At 44.1% G+C, this 23,234-nt stretch overlaps 3 protein-coding genes across 5 annotated transcripts; 1 reads left to right on the forward strand and 2 right to left on the reverse strand.

Annotated features, from left to right (window-relative positions):
• Positions 1–385: 385 nt before the first annotated feature.
• On the reverse strand, positions 386–5,214 carry LOC115105927 (heterogeneous nuclear ribonucleoprotein D-like). Of its 2 annotated transcripts, XR_003859946.2 has the most exons (9): positions 5,116–5,214; positions 4,180–4,348; positions 3,849–4,010; positions 3,481–3,612; positions 3,141–3,261; positions 2,742–2,903; positions 1,994–2,100; positions 1,478–1,581; positions 386–718 (listed from the first exon to the last, which is right to left on the reverse strand). XR_003859946.2 is itself a non-coding variant. In XM_029628432.2 (8 exons), exons 1-7 carry the CDS (start codon positions 5,202–5,204, stop codon positions 2,030–2,032), a joined length of 906 nt encoding a protein of 301 aa, XP_029484292.1. In that variant the 5' UTR covers positions 5,205–5,214; the 3' UTR covers positions 386–718; positions 1,994–2,029. The 2 variants fall into 2 exon arrangements, 1 of the variants encoding a protein (XP_029484292.1); XM_029628432.2 differs by lacking the exon at positions 1,478–1,581.
• Positions 5,215–5,458: 244 nt separating this feature from the next.
• LOC115105928 (enolase-phosphatase E1-like) lies at positions 5,459–17,709 on the forward strand. 2 transcript variants are annotated; one of them, XM_029628434.2, is made up of 6 exons: positions 5,459–5,843; positions 6,728–6,829; positions 15,257–15,459; positions 15,971–16,103; positions 16,200–16,323; positions 17,067–17,709. In XM_029628434.2, exons 1-6 carry the CDS (start codon positions 5,733–5,735, stop codon positions 17,204–17,206), a joined length of 813 nt encoding a protein of 270 aa, XP_029484294.1. In that variant the 5' UTR covers positions 5,459–5,732; the 3' UTR covers positions 17,207–17,709. The 2 variants fall into 2 exon arrangements, with proteins under 2 accessions (XP_029484294.1, XP_029484295.1); XM_029628435.2 differs by lacking the exon at positions 5,459–5,843 and adding an exon at positions 5,875–6,612.
• Positions 17,710–17,831: 122 nt separating this feature from the next.
• On the reverse strand, positions 17,832–22,278 carry tmem150c (transmembrane protein 150C). The gene is made up of 9 exons (XM_029628436.2): positions 22,005–22,278; positions 21,202–21,241; positions 20,930–21,011; positions 20,785–20,838; positions 20,658–20,690; positions 20,502–20,569; positions 20,021–20,148; positions 19,182–19,359; positions 17,832–18,973 (listed from the first exon to the last, which is right to left on the reverse strand). Exons 3-9 carry the CDS (start codon positions 21,001–21,003, stop codon positions 18,765–18,767), a joined length of 744 nt encoding a protein of 247 aa, XP_029484296.1. The 5' UTR covers positions 21,004–21,011; positions 21,202–21,241; positions 22,005–22,278; the 3' UTR covers positions 17,832–18,764.
• Positions 22,279–23,234: the final 956 nt, after the last annotated feature.

The following is a 23,234-nucleotide window of genomic DNA, read 5'->3' on the forward strand; positions in this document are numbered from 1 at the left end:
ACTTGCTTCAGGGAGGTGTATTTCCAGACTATTGAAAGCAATTCTCAAATAGAACAACCTTTGCTATGCTTTGAAACGTATTGCACTGCAGTATGTTATATAACCGTCTGGTTTGTTTAACAGCAGGTTGATATTTTTCGCACTGACTGAATTTGACAGGTTACATACGCAATAATATCGCTAAACAGATCTAGAAAATATGGCAGGGTTTATTCTCATGTCACGATAAACAAACTCTTAGTACATTACTGTTGTGTGTATCGATGACTGCTCCTAGGCTGAAGTACCTACAGGCCTAAATGTTCAAGTCAAAGAATGACGCGACAGCTATAGTTCGGTGTTATGAAATGCAAAACAGAATATCAAGTATGACAAAGTCAAGCTCTTGAGTTTTGTGCCCTCTTTAATAATCCCTTTATCCAAAAAACTGCAGAAAATTCACGTTTAAAACAAAAGCAGGACAGGTTGAAAATCAAGGTGATAAGAACACATTACATGAAACCTAGACCTACAAGATGAAGGGAAGGGGGGGACTGGAACCAAAAAGCAGCAACCTCGCTATTTACAAAGTCAGACACACAGCATGCCAGCTTCAACTCAGGAAGAGGACAACGAAATGAGGGCCTGGTGTTTAAAACATGAGCTGATCTGAGGACAGGACAGGATTCAGCCCCCAAAGCTTCCACCTGGGTACAGGGTCATTCTCCAGCCAGCCCGTCTGCAAACAAGGACACAACACAACACAGTAGATGTTACCAACTTTGGAGCTCTGCAGGGCACAGTGAACCTTGCACGTCCATGTTTCACTGTTTAACTTCTGCTTGTGTCGTCAACTTAAACTATTAGTTTATTTTTCCCCATTCCGTTTTAAAGATCATGTGTAGAACTCAGCTTCACCAAGGTTCTGTAACCGGTCCTGTAACAGCTCACCGGCCAGCAAAAGCTTCAGCTCCAATGAATTGGTGAGTAAATTTAAGGACCATTAAGGACCAAGCCCAAATGTGACCCTATCTAAACTAAAAGATAACTTTGGTGGACATTTAAAGACAGATACACAAATAGCTCATAATATATTTTGAGTTGTCAGCTTTTTATGGCACCATAAAGCTGGTTTACATATGATCTTTGGTAACACCTAAGTAAAAAATAAAATAAAAAGTGTTTTGGTGTTTATCAAGTGAAGTTCTCTAAGGGCTATAAAGAAAAAGAAATCATTATGAGTTTTAGCAATTTAAGAAAGGGGTTCATTATAGAAAAAACACTGTTGGTCCAGAACTGAAACAAGACCACTAAAATTAAGAGAAACACATACAAGTCAAACGTACATTTTTACACTTTCATATTAATATCCTGTAAAAAATCAATTTCAGACAAATCGTTATAGCAAACACTTTAAAAACTGAAAAGAGATTCATTTCCTTTCTCTTATGTTTCTTTTTGTTTATCGCTGGTTACAGGAAGTGTGAAGAGACCATACCACAGGACAGCGTTTTCTTGTGCATGCCGTGCTCTCTGCCCGCTATGTGCGTCGCCCAGAGATTGTCGTGATCAGGCGACACACGGCCTGCAATGAAGTCCCCGCTGGCAGGTACAAACAAGGTACAACATCAGAGTTAGGAAAAGGAAAACTAAGGATAGGTCCTTACTCTGTACCCTTAGCAGTACTTTACCTGTTAACAATGCTATCAAGTCTCTTTATGTTATTTCCTTATGAACACCTGTTAAAAAGCAAGGGAAAAAGGAGAATCTACAGAAAAAAAAGCATACGTTTTTTTTCTGGAGCTTAATAAAAATAAAACGCTGCACAAGCATTTTTGCAATTAAAGATCTATAGACATTACTTTTTAGTTTTGTCAAAATGGGGGTGTGCATCGTAATAGTAACCACTTGCTTTCTCTCATGATAGGTTTGAGTAATTGTTTAGTGTCTATTGATCTTTAAATTTTGAAGTTTTGTTTTAAAAATCAAGCCTTGGGTGGGAGTGTTGTCTTACCAGAATTCTAAGCAGGTCCTGTTGGATCAGATCAGCTCAGTAAGGCTGGTAGTTGTTCTGGTGGGTTGTGACCTCTCGAGAGGCCTTCCCATAGCTGCTCTGCTGGCCTATGGGAAGGTCAAGGGTTAGAGATCAGGAAGATGAGTGTCACAGGCTAACTAAACAAAAACGTAGCAAAAGGAAATCCTACCAAGGTTTTATCAATGGAGTTTAGTTGACATGGCAGTCACGGTGCATGGGAGCAGTAATCACATATCAGTGGGATGTAGTCTGCAGTGTTTTAACCCAGTTGTGTTATTTTTGCTTGGACTTTCAAATTCAATGTTATTGTATCAGTATTGAGATGCACAATCATGTGTCAAGACATATGTACCAAAAACTCTAAGCTCAGCTGTGTTTTATATTATATACCCAGGAATTGAACTACAAGTACTCTCAGAAGTGTGTGCAATACAAATGTAATCTTAGAACGTTACATGGGCTGAATGATCATTAATGTTACAAGTGTTCCCCGTAAAATAAAAGTGCATTGCCTGGATATGGAGGACCCCTCAAACATGCACCAGAGCAAAGAGACCCAAGGCAGGCAGCATTACAGACATCTGTTTTATTTTTTTCCAGAGCTATTGATTACATACAAGGATACTTTTTTCCGCCTGTTGTTGTCTTAGCTAGAAGTACATGAGTTGTTGTTGGGGGCTGAAAGGCACTGCTTGTTTCGATAGTTGGCATCAATAGTGTAGCTTACCATTGTAGTCGTCGTATCCCTGTCCATAACCATAACTATTATAGTTGTAGCCAGAGTAGTCATAGCCCGCGTAGCCATTGTAGCCCTGGTTGTATCCATTGCCGTAGCTACCATAGTTCTGGCTGTAGTAGCCGTTGTAACCTTGGTTGTAGTTACTCTGACCTGCACAGAGATAATGGAGAGGTTCAGTGTGACAAGCCTATATTGTAGTTTCAAAGGCATTTGTATGTCTTGATTTTCTTTTTTTTGTACTGTAATGCATGTCCTTTTCAGTTGTCAGTACTGTCATTGTTGCATGTGTCAAATGCCACACAAGAAATTCCTTGTTGGAAGAATAAATAATGATACGGACGGACGGGGGGGGTGTGTGCATTCTTCAGGGTCATAGGGTAGATGTACCTCCTCGTCCCCGGCCCCTGTATCCGCCACCTCCTCTCCCTCCTTCGTAGCCTCCCCGCTCTCCTCTGTGTTGTTGCTGCTGTCTATACACTTCTTTGGGCTGGGCCACTTTGATTTCACACTGCAGAGAAATCAGCCCATTAACCAAGACACTTGTGGAAAACAGTGATGACACTTTCTTCAAGTACCTACAGTCACATGCTATTTGACTGCCAACATTCTTCAAAATGGCTGTCTAAACTAAGTTTGTTAAATAGCATAGAAATAATAGCTTTGCCTATCAGCGCAAGATGTGTAACAGCGTTCAAATGGTCATTGTGAATAAGCGGAATTCAGCTACCTTTCCACTCCCAACTTGGTGGTATCTGCACTCCAACAGCTTTTGAACAGGAGTCTCCTCACAGTAGGTCACGAAGCAAAACCCACGTCGCTCGTTGGTTTTGGTGTCCATGGGAAGCTCGATGCTGTCAATCTGGAAACAAGGTTTCTCTCAGTGGCTAATGAAGACAGTAATCATATAATTCTGCGTACCTCAGTCTTTGTACCATGTGAAGGCGGTAAATTTTACAATAGCATCAGCTCTAGCTCCATTGCCACACTCGCTCAGTGGACTTACAGCTTCCTAAAAAAGTGTGGGTTTACCATATCTAAAAACGTAAAATAAAACATATGAATACGTTGACAGTGCACTCATTCTGTCACTCTTACATCTCCAAAAGCACCAAAGTATTCTCTGATTTCCTCCTCTGGGGTATCTGGGCTGAGGCCTCCAACAAACACCTTCTTGGGCGGTTCCTTCCCCTTCATGGCTTTGGCCCTCTTTGGATCGATCAGCTTCCCGTCCAGCTTGTGCTCCTTCAGCTCCAACACCTGCATACAGGATAATGTGTCAGTAAAACAGGGTGTGTGTGTGATCAAGTGATGTGAGTGGATGCCAACTATGTATGTCTTGAAATGATTTTGTTCAGAATTAAGAGAGCAAGACAAGAAGAGACAGCCTGTCCTGTTCTCTGCTCATTGAGTCTGTTCTAGTGCTTACCCGGTCTACACTCTCTGAGTCTCTGAAGAGAACAAAGCCGAAGCCCCGGGACCGGCCCGTCATCAGGTCTGTTTTGATGGTGCAGTCCAGAACCTCTCCAAACTTCGACAGGTAATCCGTGAGGTCTGTTTTGCTGGTGTCCCAACTGAGCCCTCCAATGAACATCTTGCTGTAAATGGAGAATCAAGAAGACAAATGCAGTCTATCAGACAGTCATAACTACGTCTTTGTTATACATCCCTAACAACCTGAGTCACTAGCTATGACTTTGTTCTTAACTGACTTGCTTAGTTAAATAAATGCCTAATTTACTTTAGGTCAAGCGGTTGTCACCAGCAAGCTGATTAGGCCTAACGATTCAAACTGTATAGAACGGTTAGCTATAAAGGCAACAGCTAGATCAGTGAAGTGTATCTAACTAGATACTACACACACACTTCTGATTCTAGCTTGGGTGGCCACTGAGTGCATGTACAGGACATGTGTAGCTATTGTTGTTCTGTCTGTCAGTATTCGAAAAACAAGCAGTAACGTTAACGTAGTGTAAGAGAAAAAAAGAGCGCCAATAACCAACGAAGTCAATCTGATGATAAACTAGCTAACTACAAATAACGCGGTGACAACATGTTTCACAGCACATAGCCAACCCCGTTTGCCCACTTAGCCACTTAGGGAACTTGGCCTGAATGACATGACGCCAGTTAGTTTGCTAACGTTAGCTAGCTATGCATGCATGATCACAACAGGGTCTGGCTAATATTGGCTAGTAACCGAATACACGTTAGCGTGTTACCACTCCAATAACACGCTACGTTTGAATCAAAGATAACGTAGGTTGTCTCCAGCTGGCAGAAATAACAGTAGCTGGTTAGCTACACCTACTAGCTAGCTACTCTTGCTGAAAGTAGCCAGCTAGGCTAACGTCAAGCCGCTTACCCGTCGTCCTGCTGGTTTTTGCTTGCATTTATCTTGGAGCCCTCTGGAAACTCGTCTGTACTGAAGTCAACCTGGCCTTCGGTCTCCATTTTCGAATGTCACCCGGTTGTTAAATAGAAATGTGTATTTAACGTTAGGCCTGATTGCTAAATACTTTTGGGGACGAATTCAGTCGCGATTGCTATGTAAAATGGCTGACATCAAGGGCGGACTGGGTTGCGGGGAGTGACGCAGATGATGTGGTTTGTTTGAGGCGGCTCAGTGGGGGAGGCGCTGTTGTCTTTGCTACAAGCACTTTTTTACGGAAATTACTGATTGGTAATGTTACAGCTGATCACAGATGATCATCATTACAAACAACTTCCTGGGTTTAATACAATTTTACCAATGTCAATTTATTCTAAAATCTCTGATTTTATTTTCTTCATTATGGTTCGAAAATTAAAAGCAACACAGTAAATGACCTTTTTGTTTACTCAAAACGAAATACTGCATATGATTTCCATTATTATCAACAAACACCAAAGAGACTGAACAGAGGTTTCAAACATCTCTGCAAACACTTCTGTCAGATACTGTAATATTTACCCAGGAGAGTATGATATCTGCGCAAACGCATGTGGCTCTGTCGCCATCTAGGTTTACTTTTCAGACAGTGGCGCTCGAAGCATCGTTGCCTATGTCGCCACCAAAGCCGCGGTCTGGGAAACTACTTCAAGGTCTCAAGGGTGAGTGACGTCACCGATTTAAACGCTACTAACGAAGTTTTTTTTATAAAGTACTACTAGCGCTCTACTAACTAGCTAGCCATTTCACACCGGTCATACTCATACAGTACCAGCCAAAGATATTGAAAGCACTGTACACATGTTGTGCCCAAACACTGGCCTTATAATTAGCTACGACAGAGCAGAGAATCTCTTGATATGGTTATGCAACGCTTCACACATTCTAGAATATGTGGAATGGGACATTCGACTGCGCATGGCCTGTGCCCCACCCACCAGTAAATACAACTATTGTAGCGAAATGGGCAATGTTATGATATTGCAGCACACTGTCCTTTTTTATTTTCCTAACCTAGCTAAATGTTTGGTTTTGTCATTTAACATTTTATAAGTAGCAGTGCTTTACCCTCGTGGTCGTCATTATCACGCCTTCCTGGAAACAGAAGACTTTCTTTGCTCTTGAGCACGTTCAATGGGTCTGGCTGCTTTATGTGTGCTGACGAGTCTGCTCTACCCAACAATAGCTAATTGAAACGTAACCTAAAACTATATATATATTTGGAAAGTAATTGGTAATCCCCTGTTAGGGTTTGCTCGCTTTTCTCCAGCCTGTGTAGCGGGGTAACGTTAGGTAGCCAAGCTAACAGTTAGCTACTAACTACAGTAGACGGCTTCAGACAGGAAAATGGCCAGTGTTTCAATCCCTGAAAACACTACCGCACTTTTGCTGGATATTGAAGGAACTACGACACCAATAACGTTTGTAAAGGTAGCTAGGACAACAAACCGAGACATATGCATGGCTTTTGTGGTGTTTCTTTTGGTAGACCGATGGTTTGACTGTTAACTAGCTACATGATAACGGTGCTATTTCTCTACTATAGGACATTTTATTCCCATACATCAAAGATCATCTCGAGGAGTATCTGTCGGCGCACTGGGAAGAAGATGAATGCAAACAAGACGTGCATCTCCTTAAGAAACAGGTAACTGGTTTGCTGCAAACCGTGGACAATGATGACCAGTCAGCAGTGACTGCACACAATATCAGACAGAATATGCAACACCCATGCATTAATTTAGGTTGAAAACCTGTACATTTTGATTTGTTGAACCAGTTAATGATTGCTTGTGTGGTATGATTAGTACAGATTAGTACATTAAACGACTGCTGTTCAGAGTTTGGTGTCAACAGCCATAGCAACCTCATCTCGTGTAGTTAACTATTATTGTCGCCTGTTTTAAAATATTTAAACAATGTTTTTATTTTTTTCTAAAGAGCGAGGCCTACATGGATTTGAGATTTCCTGTGTTTTCATTGTTTGCTGTAATCCAGTGGGTTTTGGTTTTGGTTTAGCACAAATATATATATATATATATATATGTGATTTTTCAACATCGATACCGATTATTGGAGGACCAAAAAAAGCCGATACCAATTAATTGGACCTTCTTTTTTTTTGTGTAATAATGACAATTACAACAATACTGAATGAACACTTATTTTAACTTAATATAATACATCAATAAAATCAATTTAGCCTCAAATAATGAAACATGTTCAATTTGGTTTAAATAATGCAAAAACAAAGTGTTGGCGAAGAAAGTAAAAGTGCAATATGTGCCATGTAAAAGATAACGTTTAAGTTCCTTGCTCAGAACATGAGAACTTATGAAAGCTGGTGGTTCCTTTTTAACATGAGTCTTCAATATTCCCAGGTAAGAGATTTTAGGTTGTAATTATAGTATTTATAGGACTATTTCTCTCTATACCATTTGTATTTCATATACCTTTGACTATTGGATGTTCTTATAGGCACTTTAGTATTGCCAGTGTAACAGTATAGCTTCCGTCCCTCTCCTCGCTCCTATCTGGAACACATCGACAACAGCCACCTTCGAAGCAGTGTTACCCATTCAGAGCAAGGGGAACACCTACTCCAAGTCTCAGAGCGAGTGACGTTTGAAACGCTATTAGCGCGCACCCCGCTAACTAGCTAGCCATTTCACATCGGTTACACCAGCCTAATCTTTGGAGTTGATAGGCTTGAAGTCATAAACAGCTCAATGCTTGAAGCATTGCCAAGAGCTGCTGGCAAAACGCACGGAAGTGCTGTTTGAATGAATGCTTACAAGCCTGCTGCTGCCTACCATCGCTCAGTCAGACTGCTCTATCAAATTATAGACTTAATTATAACATAATAACACACAGAAATATGAGCCTTTGGTCATTAATATGGTCGAATCCGGAAACTATCATCTTGAAAACAAAACTTTTATTATTTCAATGAAATACAGAACCGTTCGGTATTTTATCTACGGGTGGCATCCCTAAGTCTAAATATTCCTGTTACATTGTACAACCTTCAATGTTATGTCATAATTACGTACAATTCTGGCAAATTAGTTCGCAATGAGCCAGGCGGCCCAAACTGTTGCATATACCCTGACTCTGCGTGCAATGAACACGAGAAGTGACACAATTTCACCTGGTTAATATTGCCTGCTAACCTGGATTTCTTTTAGCTAAATATGCAGGTTTAAAAAATATACACTTCTGTGTACTGATTTTAAGAAAGGCGTTGGTGTTTATGGTTGGGTACAGCTGTGCAACGATTGTGCTTCTTTCGCAAATGTGCTTTTGTTAAATCATCCCCCTGCGTTGCATCGATTATATGCAACGCAGGACACGCTAGATAAACTAGTAATATCAACCATGTGTAGTTAACTAGTGATTATGATTGATAGATTTTTTTATAAGATAAGTTTACATTTACATTTAAGTCATTTAGCAGACGCTCTTATCCAGAGCGACTTACAAATTGGTGCTTTCACCTTATGACATCCAGTGGAACAGCCACTTTACAATAGTGCATCTAGGTCTTTTAAGGGGGGGGGGGGTGAGAAGGATTACTTTATCCTATCCTAGGTATTCCTTAAAGAGGTGGGGTTTCAGGTGTCTCCGGAAGGTGGTGATTGACTCCGCTGTCCTGGCGTCGTGAGGGAGTTTGTTCCACCATTGGGGGGCCAGAGCAGCGAACAGTTTTGACTGGGCTGAGCGGGAACTGTACTTCCTCAGTGGTAGGGAGGCGAGCAGGCCAGAGGTGGATGAACGCAGTGCCCTTGTTTGGGTGTAGGGCCTGATCAGAGCCTGGAGGTACTGAGGTGCCGTTCCCCTCACAGCTCCGTAGGCAAGCACCATGGTCTTGTAGCGGATGCGAGCTTCAACTGGAAGCCAGTGGAGAGAGCGGAGGAGCGGGGTGACGTGAGAGAACTTGGGAAGGTTGAACACCAGACGGGCTGCGGCGTTCTGGATGAGTTGTAGGGGTTTAATGGCACAGGCAGGGAGCCCAGCCAACAGCGAGTTGCAGTAATCCAGACGGGAGATGACAAGTGCCTGGATTAGGACCTGCGCCGCTTCCTGTGTGAGGCAGGGTCGTACTCTGCGGATGTTGTAGAGCATGAACCTACAGGAACGGGCCACCGCCTTGATGTTATTTGAGAACGACAGGGTGTTGTCCAGGATCACGCCAAGGTTCTTAGCGCTCTGGGACGAGGACACAATGGAGTTGTCAACCGTGATGGCGAGATCATGGAACGGGCAGTCCTTCCCGGGAGGAAGAGCAGCTCCGTCTTGCCGAGGTTCAGCTTGAGGTGATGATCCGTCATCCACACTGATATGTCTGCCAGACATGCAGAGATGCGATTCGCCACCTGGTCGTCAGAAGGGGAAAGGAGAAGATTAATTGTGTGTCGTCTGCATAGCAATGATAGGAGAGACCATGTGAGGTTATGACAGAGCCAAGTGACTTGGTGTATAGCGAGAATAGGAGAGGGCCTAGAACAGAGCCCTGGGGGACACCAGTGGTGAGAGCACGTGGTGAGGAGACGGATTCTCGCCACGCCACCTGGTAGGAGCGACCTGTCAGGTAGGACGCAATCCAAGCGTGGGCCGCGCCGGAGATGCCCAACTCGGAGAGGGTGGAGAGGAGGATCTGATGGTTCACAGTATCGAAGGCAGCCGATAGGTCTAGAAGGATGAGAGCAGAGGAGAGAGAGTTAGCTTTAGCAGTGCGGAGCGCCTCCGTGATACAGAGAAGAGCAGTCTCAGTTGAATGACTAGTCTTGAAACCTGACTGATTTGGATCAAGAAGGTCATTCTGAGAGAGATAGCGGGAGAGCGGGAGGGCCAAGGACGGCACGTTCAAGAGTTTTGGAGAGAAAAGAAAGAAGGGATACCGGTCTGTAGTTGTTGACATCGGAGGGATCGAGTGTAGGTTTTTTTCAGAAGGGGTGCAACTCTCGCTCTCTTGAAGACGGGAGGGACGTAGCCAGCGGTCAGGGATGAGTTGATGAGCGAGGTGAGGTAAGGGAGAAGGTCACCGGAGATGGTCTGGAGAAGAGAGGAGGGGATAGGGTCAAGCGGGCAGGTTGTTGTGCGGCCGGCCGTCACAAGACGCGAGATGTCATCTGGAGAGAGAGGGGAGAAAGAGGTCAGAGCACAGGGTAGGGCAGTGTGAGCAGAACCAGCGGTGTCGTTTGACTTAGCAAACGAGGATCGGATGTCGTCGACCTTCTTTTCAAAATGGTTGACGAAGTCATCTGCAGAGAGGGAGGAGGAGGGGGAGGAGGATTCAAGAGGGAGGAGAAGGTGGCAAAGAGCTTCCTAGGGTTAGAGGCAGATGCTTGGAATTTAGAGTGGTAGAAAGTGGCTTTAGCAGCAGAGACAGAGGAGGAAAATGTATAGAGGAGGGAGTGAAAGGATGCCAGGTCCGCAGGGAGGCGAGTTTTCCTCCATTTCCGCTCGGCTGCCCGGAGCCCTGTTCTGTGAGCTCGCAATGAGTCGTCGAGCCACGGAGCGGGAGGGGAGGACCGAGCCGGCCTGGAGGATAGGGGACATAGAGAATCAAGGGATGCAGAAAGGGAGGAGAGGAGGGTTGAGGAGGCAGAATCAGGAGATAGGTTGGAGAAGGTTTGAGCAGAGGGAAGAGATGATAGGATGGAAGAGGAGAGAGTAGCGGGGGAGAGAGAGCGAAGGTTGGGACGGCGCGATACCATCCGAGTTGGGGCAGTGTGGGAAGTGTTGGATGAGAGCAAGAGGGAAAAGGATACAAGGTAGTGGTCGGAGACTTGGAGGGGAGTTGCAATGAGGTTAGTGGAGGAACAGCATCTAGTAAAGATGAGGTCGAGCGTATTGCCTGCCTTGTGAGTAGGGGGGGAAGGTGAGAGGGTGAGGTCAAAAGAGGAGAGGAGTGGAAAGAAGGAGGCAGAGAGGAATGAGTCAAAGGTAGACGTGGGGAGGTTAAAGTCGCCCAGAACTGTGAGAGGTGAGCCGTCCTCAGGAAAGGAGCTTATCAAGGCATCATGCTCATTGAGGAACTCTGTGAGGGAACCTGGAGGGCGATAAATGATAAGGATGTTAAGCTTGAAAGGGCTGGTAACTGTGACAGCATGGAATTCAAAGGAGGCGATAGACAGATGGGTAAGGGGAGAAAGAGAGAATGACCACTTGGGAGAGATGAGGATCCCGGTGCCACCACCCCGCTGACCAGAAGCTCTCGGGGTGTGCGAGAGCACGTGGGCGGACGAAGAGAGAGCAGTAGGAGTAGCGGTGTTGTCTGTGGTGATCCATGTTTCCGTCAGTGCCAAGAAGTCGAGGGACTGGAGGGAGGCATAGGCTGAGATGAACTCTGCCTTGTTGGCCGCAGATCGGCAGTTCCAGAGGCTACCGGAGACCTGGAACTCCACGTGGGTCGTGCGCGCTGGGACCACCAGATTAGGGTGGCCGCGGCCATGCGGTGTGGAGCGTTTGTATGGTCTGTGCAGAGAGGAGAGAACAGGGATAGACAGACACATAGTTGACAGGCTAGAGAAGAGGCTACGCTAATGCAGAGGAGATTGGAATGACAAGTGGACTACACGTCTCGAATGTTCAGAAAGTTAAGCTTACGTAGCAAGAATCTAATTGACTAAAATTATTAAAATGATACAGTACTGCTGAGGTAGGCTAGCTGCGTTGTTGACACTACCCTAATCAAGTCGTTCCGTTGAGTGTGAAGTTTCTACAATGCTGCTTTTAGGGGCTAGCTGGCTAGCTAGCAGTGTTGGTTACGTTACGTTGCGTTAGGAGAACGACAATAGCTGGCTAGCTAACCTAGAAAATCGCTCTAGACTACACAATTATCTTTGAAACAAAGACGGCTATGTAGCTAGCTATGTAGCTAGCTACGATCAAACAAATCACACCGTTGGGACTGTAATGAAATGAAATGAAAATGTGATACTACCTGTGGAGCGAAGCGGAATGCGACCGAATGCGAAAGTTCTATTCAGTAGACGTTGGCTGGCTGTTGGCTAGCTAGGAGTGTCTCCTACGTTAAGGACGACAAAATAGCTGGCTAGCTAACCTCGGTAAATTAAGATAATCACTCTAAGACTACACACTCTAAACTACACAATTATCTTGGATACGAAGACAGCAAAGACAACTATGTAGCTAGCTAATACTACACTAATCAAGTCGTTCAGTTGAGTGTGATAGTTACTACAGTGCTACGGTAGACGGTGAACGTGTTGGGCAGATAGGAGGACGACGAAATACGATAATTACGCAATTATCTTTGATACAACGACGACTATGTAGCTAGCTAAGAAGAAATTGCTAAGATTAGACAAATCAGACCGTTGTACTATAATGAAATGTAATGAAATGTAATGAAAAAGTTATACAACCTGCAGACCGAAGCGCGGATGCGACCGGCTCGCTCCAACCCGGAAGTAGTTCGGTTTAATGCTAGCTAGCAACTTACCTTGGCTTCTACTGCATTCGCGTAACATGTAGGCTCCTCGTGGAGTGCAATGAGAGGCAGGTGGTTAGAGCGTTGGACTAGTTAACTGTAAGGTTGCAAGATTGAATCCCGGAGCTGACAAGGTAAAAATCTGTCTTTCTGCCCCTGAACAAGGCAGTTAACCCACCGTTCCTAGGCCGTCATTGAAAATAAGAATGTGTTCTTAACTGACTTGCCTAGTTAAATAAAAGTGTAAAAAAAGACGATTTCCGATTATGAAAACTTGAAATCGTCCCTAATTAATCGTCCGTTCCGATTAATCGGTCGACCTCTAATACATACAGTGGGGCAAAAAAGTATTTAGTCAGCCACCAATTGTGCAAGTTCTCCCACTTAAAAAGATGAGACCTGTAATTTTCATCATTAGGTACACTTCAACTATAACAGACAAAATGAGGGGGAAAAATCCAGAAAATCACATTGTAGGATTTTTAATAAATTTATTTGCAAATTATGGTGGAAAATAAGTATTTGGTCACCTACAAACAAGCAAGATTTCTGGCTCTCACAGACCTGTAACTTCTTCTTTAAGAGGCTCCTCTGTCCTCCACTCGTTACCTGTATTAATGGCACCTGTTTGAACTTGTTATCAGTATAAAATACACCTTTCCACAACCTCAAACAGTCACACTCCAAATTCCACTATGGCCAAGACCAAAGAGCTGTCAAAGGACACATGAAACAAAATTGTAGACCTGCACCAGGGGAAGACTGAATCTGCAATAGGTAACCAGCTTGCTTTGAAGAAATCAACTGTGGGAGCAATTATTAGGAAATGGAAGACATACAAGACCACTGATAATCTCTCCCGATCTGGGGCTCCACGCAAGATCTCACCCCGTGGGGTCAAAATGATCACAAGAACGGTGAGCAAAAATCCCAGAACCACATGGGGGACCTAGTGAATGACCTGCAGAGAGCTGGGACCAAAGTAACAAAGCCTACCATCAGTAACACACTACGCCGCCAGGGACTCAAAGCCTGCAGTGCCAGACATGTCCCCCTGCTTAAGCCAGTACATGTCTAGGCCCTTCTGAAGTTTGCTAGAGAGCATTTGGATGATCCAGAAGAAGATTGGGAGAATGTCATATGGTCAGATGAAACCAAAATAGAACTTTTTGGTAAAAACTCAACTCGTCGTGTTTGGTGGACAAAGAATGCTGAGTTGCATCCAAAGAACACCATACCTACTGAGAAGCATGGGGCTGTTTTCCTGCAAATGGACCAGAACGACTGATCCGTGAAAAGGAAAGAATGAATGGGGCCATGTATCGTGAGATTTTGAGTGAAAACCTCCTTCCATCAGCAAGGGCATTGAAGATGAAACGTGGCTTGGTCTTTCCGCATGACAATGATCCCAAACACACCGCCCAGGCAACGAAGGAGTGGCTTCGTAAGAAGCATTTCAAGGTCCTGGAGTGGCCTTGAAGCCAGTCTCCAGATCTCAACCCCATAGAAAATATTTGGAGGGAGTTGAAAGTCTGTGTTGCCCAGCAACAACCCCAAAACATCACTGCTCTAGAGGAGATCTGCATGGAGGAATGGGCCAAAATACCAGCAACAGTGTGTGAAAACCTTGTGAAGACTTACAGAAAACATTTGACCTCTGTCATTGCCAACAAAGTGTATATAACAAAGTATTGAGATACACTTTTGTTATTGACCAAATACTTATTTTCCACCATAATTTGCAAATAAAATCATTAAAAATCCTACAATGTGATTTTCTGGATTTTTTTTCTCATTTTGTCTGTCATAGTTGAAGTGTACCTAATGATGAAAATTACAGGCCTCATCTTTTTAAAGTGGGAGAACTTGCACAATTGGTGGCTGACTAAATACTTTTTGTCCCACTGTATATAGCTATGTAGGTCACAGATAATGGGTGTATTTGATTAGCTACCGACCATAGAAGTCATATGGGATGATGTGAGTGCAGGAGATGAGACAAGCTTTCAGAGCTGCATTCATATTCACTGGCTACTACAGGATGCTGCTTTTTTTTCACCAGGGACTGGCAAACTAAGGTGATTTAACTCCTTTTTAAGGACAACTTGCCTAAAATCAAAACTTTCACTTGAAAGCTGACTAGATCGGTCATCTGGGGGACCAGAACCAGGAGGTTGATGGACACTGACATAGTTCATGGCTATCTACATTCATAGACAAACTGATTTTAAAGTAAATTAGTGAACATTATTAGGTTCCTCAATAAGATATGCAGCCAGGAGGTCTGAGCTATGAGATCTTTTCTCCAATGAGCTTACTGAATTGGAGAAGGCAGAACGATGATCAGTTCTCATTATAGCATGGTGATTTCCATATGTAATTGACTGGAATGAACAGTTTCCTGTCTGCCAGGAGCTGCCTGTCTCCGTCCTTGATGGGGGTGGTTGATGGAGGGCAGAGGCCAGCCTTGAAATATCACTGCACCAAACAAGCCCCAGAAATGTTGTTCAATATATCTATGTTGGACAACCCCAAGCGCTGTCAATGTGTAATCAAACCCTGCTTCCTAATGAACATGACCTGATTGACCATGTCCTGTCCCGGTCATCATGTTAGGTTGAGGAGGACCTGCGTCTGCACCGGGCTTGTGCACAGCACTCCCTGGACCAGTCTGGGCACACGGACGAGGAGAAAGCCATCAGGGAGGTGGTGGACAACGTGCTGTGGCAGATGGCTTCGGACAGGAAGTCCACGGCTCTGAAACAGCTGCAGGGACACATGTGGAGGGCGGCCTACGCTGCCGGGAGAATCAAAGGCGAGTAAGTAGCTGGGAGTGTTCCTTCTATTGGACGGATGGGGATGTAGGAGGTTACTGGTGGCAGGTAACCTAGCGGTTAAGAGCATTGGGCCTGTAACTTAAAGGTCGCTGGTTCGAAGCCCTGAGCCAACTAGGTGAAAAATCTATCTGTGCCCTTGAGCAAGGCACTTAACCTAAGAGCATCTGCTGAAAATGACTAAAGGTTACTACTGTCTGAGGGTACTATTGTAGGAGGGATGAATCCTTAATCAATCTTAGTGCAAATCTCACTTCATGGTTAACATAAATCAGAGATATGTGTGCACAGATTGCAAGATTAGATTCTTCCCTGCATGAATGTGTAGCCCTATGTTATTGTACTCAAGGTGATGGCTTCTAAACCGCCTGTGGGAGGATCAAGTCCTATTGTACTGTCGCATTTCTTCCAAATGTGACCTTCAAACCCGATGACTCATCCCGATGAAAACACAGGATTACTAAGGTGTGTGTGTGTGTGTGTGTGTGTGAACCAGGGTGTACCAGGACGTGGTTCCATCCATCAGGAGGTGGAGACGGCAGGGCCTGAAGGTTTATATCTACTCCTCTGGCAGTGTGGAGGCTCAGAAACTACTGTTTGGATACTCTGTAGAGGGAGACGTACTAGATGTAAGGAACTCTTCTCTTTTATACACTGTTTAGAACACACACTAATCTTCATTGTAATACACTCCCAGCTAAATTCAGATTCTCTCTTCCTTTCAGTTATTTGATGGCCACTTCGACACCAACATAGGCACTAAAGTAGAAAGCAAAAGCTATGTGAGGATTGCAGAGAGAATGGGCTGCCCACCTGAAGAAATCATGTTCCTGACAGATGTCACACGAGGTAAGTGTTGTAGCAGGCGGATTAGTTTAACACTGAATTACATTTACATAAATCAGACTGAGCCAGAGCCTTTCTACCTAGCAGGATCACCCGCCGAAGCCTTACCAGCCTTAGCTGTTACTCTGAATTCAACAGTGGATTTTTCCACTAGCTAGTCAAAGGGCTTGTCCTGAACTACAACAACCCAGCCAGCATTAGGCCAGTAGAGCTGCTTCTTATAGAATATCAATTAGGCATATTTGAACTTTTTTATTTGACTATATTATGAATTGTTTTATGTACACACATGTTCCCAATAACCTACTGGTTAACATGAAGGAAGGGAAATGATACATTGACCAGATGTTTATATCCAAAGCCATGTAGCTAGCCCTGCACTAATCCAGAATAGCATTTGGAAAGGCTGTTGTATCAGAGTTAAATCAGTACTGTATTAGTGCTCTACTGCACTGCAGCGAGGGCCTCCCCCTGAGGGAATGCAGATGCCATCATGTTAGTGTAGCGGTGCGCTAACGCATAGAGAGTCATACAGTTACCTCAGGGGCTGGGACCACAACCACCATGAGGCCTCCATGTCACATGTTCTACTTTCCTTTGTTGTGTAGAATGTTAACTTAAAACATTCTGTTAAACTATGACTGGGACTTGACTAAGCCTGCTGTTGTGGGATCCTAGTGTAGCTCATGGAACATGGATGACTGAGAGGAGGATATTACAGTAGTGTGTTTTGTTCTTCCCTGCAGAGGCCAAGGCAGCGGAGGATGCTGGTGTGAACGTGGCTGTAGTGGTGCGGCCAGGGAACATGGAGTTGACAGAGGAAGAAAGGTCTCACTATAACCTCATTACAACCTTCAGCCAACTGGAAGTGAATGGCAGCGCTTAACACTGGAGAAGAGGGTAGGGGGAGGGGGTAGAAATGCTGCCGTCTGATTTTCCCCTTCACCTCCCCAAAGTGTATGCTCATTGACTCCCCCTTGGGGATATAAAAAATGATTGGGAGTTTTCACCATAAATATTACACCTTTGCATTGTTTTTAAATCTGAGGGGGAGTAACGAATGCACACTTCAGGGAGAAGAAGGGTAGAGAAACAGAACACAACCAGAGAGTGGGAGAATACACTCACTCACTGGCCCTGTTCTATCAAGTTCCCGCTTCCCCTAGCACCTGCTGCCCTTAGGTCTAATGAAAGGACTGGAACGGTAAGAGCCACGTGATGGACGCTCCTCTGTTGTTGAACACAGGAACTGTCGGGTATTCAGGCTACGCACAGGGTGGGTGGTGGGCAACAAGCACTAAGAGCCGTACCAGTCTGCAGACTGCACGTTTAAGGGACATGACAGGGCTTCTTTTTTTCAAAATTTTAAATAAAAACTATTTAAGTTGATCACTTTGTATTTCTTTAACTGTAATATGGTTAAATAGGCTCTTGGAAGTTGAGTGCTACATCACTGCACAGCGGGTTTTGTACATGAAACAGGATTGGGCTATACTCAACAAGTCCATCAATCAGAATGCAAAGACAAGTTTTATTGTAAAATATAATTGTAATGTTCTAACAAACAGCAGTACAACACTAAGATGCATTTGTCTGTTATGCTTGAATGGTAATGATAAAGCCTAGTGTTGTACTAAGAAATGTGAAATAGAGAGAACACTGAAAAAGGTTCCCATGACTAGTGTTTAATGGGTGCAACAGTGATATGGTTCAAAATGGCATCATTGTACCTGGATGATAATACTACTGTACTACTCATCTTCACAGAGAAGCTGAGATTTGCTTCATCACAAACTGTTGTCTGTCTTAATTTAGGTTGAAAATAGAGGTAGACAGACGGACAGGAAATAGAGAGAACGCAGCAGAATACCTCTGTCGGTAGAATGAGAAGAATCAAAATGGGAGTGGTGATGACTCCCATCACACATTCTATTGAGGATTTGGCTGCATTCATATGAAAGGAAGGTCAGTGGGGTAGTGTCACTATCAATCTGAGATGAGTTATCTATCCTTCTACAACTCACAGCTACATAAAACAGCCATCTTCATGCACATCCATCTTCAATTAAACCATTTAGCAACTTTTAGCGAACATCCCTGTTACTGTTGATGAGTTGACAAAGATAATGATGCCTTCTTTGTGCTCATGGAAAGAGTTTGTTGCTTTTGAAATATCACCTCAAGGTACAGTAGTAGTAGAAAGACAGTCGTTCACAGGCTGTGTTCAAACAGGCAGACATGCAGTAGTTTTTGACTAACTCTTCTTCAGTAACTAACAGAGACAAACTGGAGCCCTTACAAATATGTTAATTTGTAAATGACCCCCAACTGACAACCACAGGCAAGCTAACTGTTTTCTAGTACGCCAAAGCTCTATAGCTGGTTCTGTCCTCCGGAGCCGCCCTATAGCTGCCCTATAGCTGCTTCTGTCCTCTGGAGCCGCCCTATAGCTGGTCCGACTGGTACTCTGACACCTCGGAGAAGGTTTCTGAGAGGCTGAGAGGTGGATCACGGTCGTCGGTGCAGACAATCTCGAAGTGGTAGTGTCTGAACTCGATGGCAAAGGTGGCGAGGAAGCCCAGGAAGAACATGACCAGCGCCCATTGCGCCCGCGCCGCGTGCATGTGAAGACGTTGCGCCATCAGGGCAAAGTCTGAACGGGGTGGGGGTTAAGGGTCAAACAAACACTTTACAAAATGTACTTTCAAAATGCGTAATTCCTGGCTTCCTCTTTCATGGTAAACACTAATTTAACTGAATAAGTGAAAGGTTTCCACCACTACAGCTGTATCCAGCCAACATACCCATAGTAATGCCCTCACTGTACCGTGAGTCCCTGGTGCAAGCCAGAGGAAGGATACAGAGCAGCATGCAGGCAGTGACAGCCCCTGACAGTAGGAAGCGAGGGATGCCCGCCCTCTGGCCCTCGTTCCTCAGGTTGACCTTCAGGGTGATGACAGATTGCACCCAGCAGAACAACGTCCCCAGGCCAAACGTCATGGACGTCCCAATGTTGTGGAGCTCTTCGTCATTTGACAGCTGGATCAGACACATTACAGACATGGCTGTTATCTGTTTCATTTCATTACTGTGACCCTGCTACACACACTGATAAAAATCTGATTATCACTGCAAACCAAGATGAGGTTTTGGGTCTGTATGTAGGGGCTAAGGGTTGTGTAAGACTAGTGACTCCTACAAAGTACGCCAGGGACAGTCTAGGGCAGGGCTTTCCAACCCTGTTCCTGGAGTGCCTACCTCCTTCGTGCCAACCCAAATTTAGCTCACCTAATTATAATAATTAGCTGGTTGAAAAGCTGAATCGGGTTAGTTATAACTGGGGTTGGAGCGAAAACCTACAGGGGGGTAGCTCTCTGGGAACAGGGTTGGAGCGAAAACCTACAGGGGGGTAGCTCTCTGGGAACAGGGTTGGAGAGCCCTGGTCTAGCGGTTAAGGAAGTGTTTCCCAAACTCGGTCCTGGGGCCCACCCTGGGTGCATGTTTTGGTTTTTGCCCTAGTACTACACAGCTGATTCAAATAATCAAAGCTTGATGATTAGTTGATTGATTGAATCAGCTGTGTAGTGCTAGGGCAAGAAACTAAACGTGCACCCCTTTGGGTCCCGAGGACCAAGTTTGGGAAAGGGGAAGTGTCTAGGGGCTGAAGGTTTATAATCTGGACAGAGCCAGCGACTCCTACCTGGAAGTTTCCCACCAAGGTCATGCCGAAGCAGGCCAGGGACAGGGCCACCAGACTGCCAATATTGAGCCAGGGTTTATGGACCCGGGGCTTCAGCTGCAGGTATCTGAGGACACCAATGATGAACCCTGAAAGGAGAAGACCCATAAGGGATCTCTCTGTTCTGGCAGTCTCTCTAGCCATTTCATTCCTTGTACTGGGGACCCACAGGGTGTGCAGGCTTTTGTTTCTGCTCAATACTAACCTCATCAATAACTTTGTAATGAGCATTACATGTTCTGCTGCTGGAACTGCTGACTGTAAATCCATCCAAATCAATAGACAGTACTTCCCCATTTTATAATATGCATCCTGTTGTTTCTATTCTTGTCTCTATCGTCCATCTCATATCCTGCCATTATTATGGTACAATGTCCAATATGTTTTCATGTACATGTAAACTTTATATGATAGAAGATAGGAGAACATGCATCAGGCTTACCTACAAAGGCAGCCAGGTTCATGACCTGGCTAAAAACACAGCTGGCTGGGGGAGCATTGCCTGCAATGCTGAGAGAGAGAGAATTGTATTGACAGGAAGCACAAATCCTAGGTAAAGATCACTAACCAATTAGGTTGGTACTCATAGGCTGTGTACCTTATATATGGAGGGGATTTAGTTCCAGATCGCCTGTGAAAAATTGCATCTAATGTTTAGAAATAGTGCATGGTCATAATGACTGGAATAACATATTTCTACGTTCTTCATTTATATTCCACCTTACTTGTATTCTGAACTCAGGGGTGTTATCTTCTCATCTTCAACAGCTATAAAATACCTGTAACCAAAGTAATTTATGTTAAAGTCACACACAGCTGTAAAGCCGAATGGTGCGTGAGATAACTGATCTGGAAAAATAAGACACTTACACAACCCAGAGTCCAGCGGCTGTGAAGAGAGAGTACATGATAGGGAGAAACGTCCAGGGACTGCACTTCCTCATGGTGTCTCCTGTAAACAAAAAAACATTTTAAACTTCTCCACTCCCTGGAAATGGTGAGACAGGAAATGGAAGGAGGTAGAACTGTTTTAGAACCACCTGCGGCAGAACATGTAAAACCTGTCCTGAGATGTTTGAGGGAATTACTGTAACTCAAAATAGAAGTACAGGAATGCTGTTCTGTTCCAATGCCACACTTACGAATGATAAGCCCAAGCCAAAGTCAGGTCCGGGGGTTAATCTACAGAAGAAAAACACAATATTATGTGTTTTTACAATTTGAGACTGCAGTTACCTCTTCCGGATTAACCTAATGGTTAGTAGCTTGCTAGGCTCTTACAACAATTAGTTAACGTAAGGCTCGTGTAATTAATTGCACTTATTAAAACCTTGAATTAACTGACATGTAAACGGAATAATTTCAGCACTGGATAGCGGCGAAAAGCCCATTGGGCCAATGTTCTGCAGCCGTTGATTTCAGCACCACTGCTACTGGACAGCTCCCGTGTCTACAAAGCTGGGGAATGCAAATTGCCAAGGACGACCAACAAAACACTATTTATTACAGCCACTCAGTACAGCAACAGCAACAACAATCACTCACTGACATTCAATTTGCACGTGCATCAGATTGAGCCAAGAAAATGTATATTTTTGTGATGACTGCATAGATAGGTGAATGTGTTTGCCTAGTGCATAGCCTTGAATGAAAACGATGTAGCGAGCATGTAGGCCTACATTTTACATTCTACCGCGGGCCGGTTAGGTATTTAACACCTACCCTGTCAATATATTATGTAATTTCTACAATGATACTTTCACAACAGCGACAGATTGACATGTAGGTCACTGATAACAGCTCACTTTCCCAAACAGTGTTTTATTGTATTGTTCCCCACAACCTTTAAAATGGAGGATACCTTCCCTTCCCTAACTGGCTTCCCCAATCCCAATACCCCCCTCTATCTGTCTCTGATCAATCGTCAGACAGAAAAATGAAATACCTCGTTGCCAGCCAGCGCCTGTTGGATTTAGATTCAGTCTTCTTCTAATTTCATAATTGACTGAAACACGCAGTTTTGTTATCAGTCGTAGTCACAAATGGTCATATAAACATGTGCCTGAGAGCACTAAATCCGGAGATAGTGAAATGGAGTGTGCAGTCGCGAACATACACTGTGGCCATGGGCGAACCTTTTCTTTGCAGCACTGAATATTTAGGCGAGCGAGGAAAGAGCCTTCTACCGTAGGAAAGAGCAATAGCAGTAAGCCTCGTTTCCAGCATGTAAACTGTCCTATCCTACACTATAACCTGTGACATGATAGTAGGCAACCTGTAGCTGCTCTGCTGTGGACACTTCACTAAGAGGTAGGGTGCATTCAGAAAGTATTCAGAACCCTTCATTTTATCCAAATGTTGTTACATTAGACTTTTTTTTTTTAAATCCCCTCTCATCAAACTACACACAATACCCCATAATGACAAAGCAAAAACAGTTTTTTAGACACTTTTGCAAAAGTATTAAAAATAAAAAACTGAAATATCACATTTACATAACTATTCAGACCCTTTACTCAGTACATTGTTGAAGCGCCTTTGGCAGTGATTACAGCCTTGAATCTTGGGTATGATGCTACAAGCTTGGCACCTGTATTTGGGGAGTTTCTCCCATTCTTCTCTGCAGATTGTCTCAAGCTATGTCATGTCGTATGGGGAGTGCACAGCTATTTTCAGGTCTCTCCAGAGATGTTCGATTGGGTTCAAGTCCGGGCTCTGGCTGGACCACTCAAGGGCATTCAGAGACTTTTCCCGAAGCCACTACTGCGTTGTCTTGGCTGTGTGCTTAGGGTCGTTGTCCTGTTGGAAGGTGTGCAGGTTTTCATCAAGGATCAAGGATCTCTCTGTACTTTGCTCTGTTCATCTTTCCCTCGATCCTGACTAGTCACCCAGTCCCTGGCACTGAAAAATATCCCCACAGCATGATGCTCCCACCACCATGCTTCATTCAGGGTCTGAATACTTTCCGAATGCACTGTATGTGGATTTCTGGTTTATTCAATTCAGCTAATGTTATTCAATTATGCTAATGAAATAATGCTACTATAATAGCATCATGTTACGTTGGCATGTTGTTCATTTAAGAAAAACATCATGGATCTTCTGTGATTCAACTGAAAAAGCAAATGAATAAATGTACCTCGACCCTCACAGGAATTGGGAGGAAAATCTGCTT

Source organism: Oncorhynchus nerka, linkage group LG22 (genome assembly GCF_034236695.1).
Source record: "Oncorhynchus nerka isolate Pitt River linkage group LG22, Oner_Uvic_2.0, whole genome shotgun sequence".
Classification (NCBI taxonomy): Eukaryota; Metazoa; Chordata; class Actinopteri; order Salmoniformes; family Salmonidae; genus Oncorhynchus; species Oncorhynchus nerka.

Excerpts from the sequence above, each read along its gene's own strand:
- LOC115105927 (XM_029628432.2), bottom strand. The coding sequence starts at position 5,204 with ATGGAGACCGAAGGCCAGGTTGACTTCAGTACAGACGAGTTTCCAGAG. Across the intron at positions 4,349-5,115 it reads AAAAACCAGCAGGACGACGG|CAAGATGTTCATTGGAGGGC; the intron begins GTAAGCGGCTTG and ends CTCCATTTACAG. Across the intron at positions 2,101-2,741 it reads GGGATACGACGACTACAATG|GCCAGCAGAGCAGCTATGGG; the intron begins GTAAGCTACACT and ends ACCTTCCCATAG.
- LOC115105928 (XM_029628434.2), top strand. The coding sequence starts at position 5,733 with ATGTGGCTCTGTCGCCATCTAGGTTTACTTTTCAGACAGTGGCGCTCG. Across the intron at positions 6,830-15,256 it reads TGCATCTCCTTAAGAAACAG|GTTGAGGAGGACCTGCGTCT; the intron begins GTAACTGGTTTG and ends TCATCATGTTAG. Across the intron at positions 15,460-15,970 it reads GCCGGGAGAATCAAAGGCGA|GGTGTACCAGGACGTGGTTC; the intron begins GTAAGTAGCTGG and ends TGTGTGAACCAG.
- tmem150c (XM_029628436.2), bottom strand. The coding sequence starts at position 21,003 with ATGAGGAAGTGCAGTCCCTGGACGTTTCTCCCTATCATGTACTCTCTC. Across the intron at positions 19,360-20,020 it reads CCTTGGTGGGAAACTTCCAG|CTGTCAAATGACGAAGAGCT; the intron begins GTAGGAGTCGCT and ends TGTCTGATCCAG. Across the intron at positions 18,974-19,181 it reads CACTGCCTGCATGCTGCTCT|ACTTTGCCCTGATGGCGCAA; the intron begins GTATCCTTCCTC and ends CACCCCGTTCAG.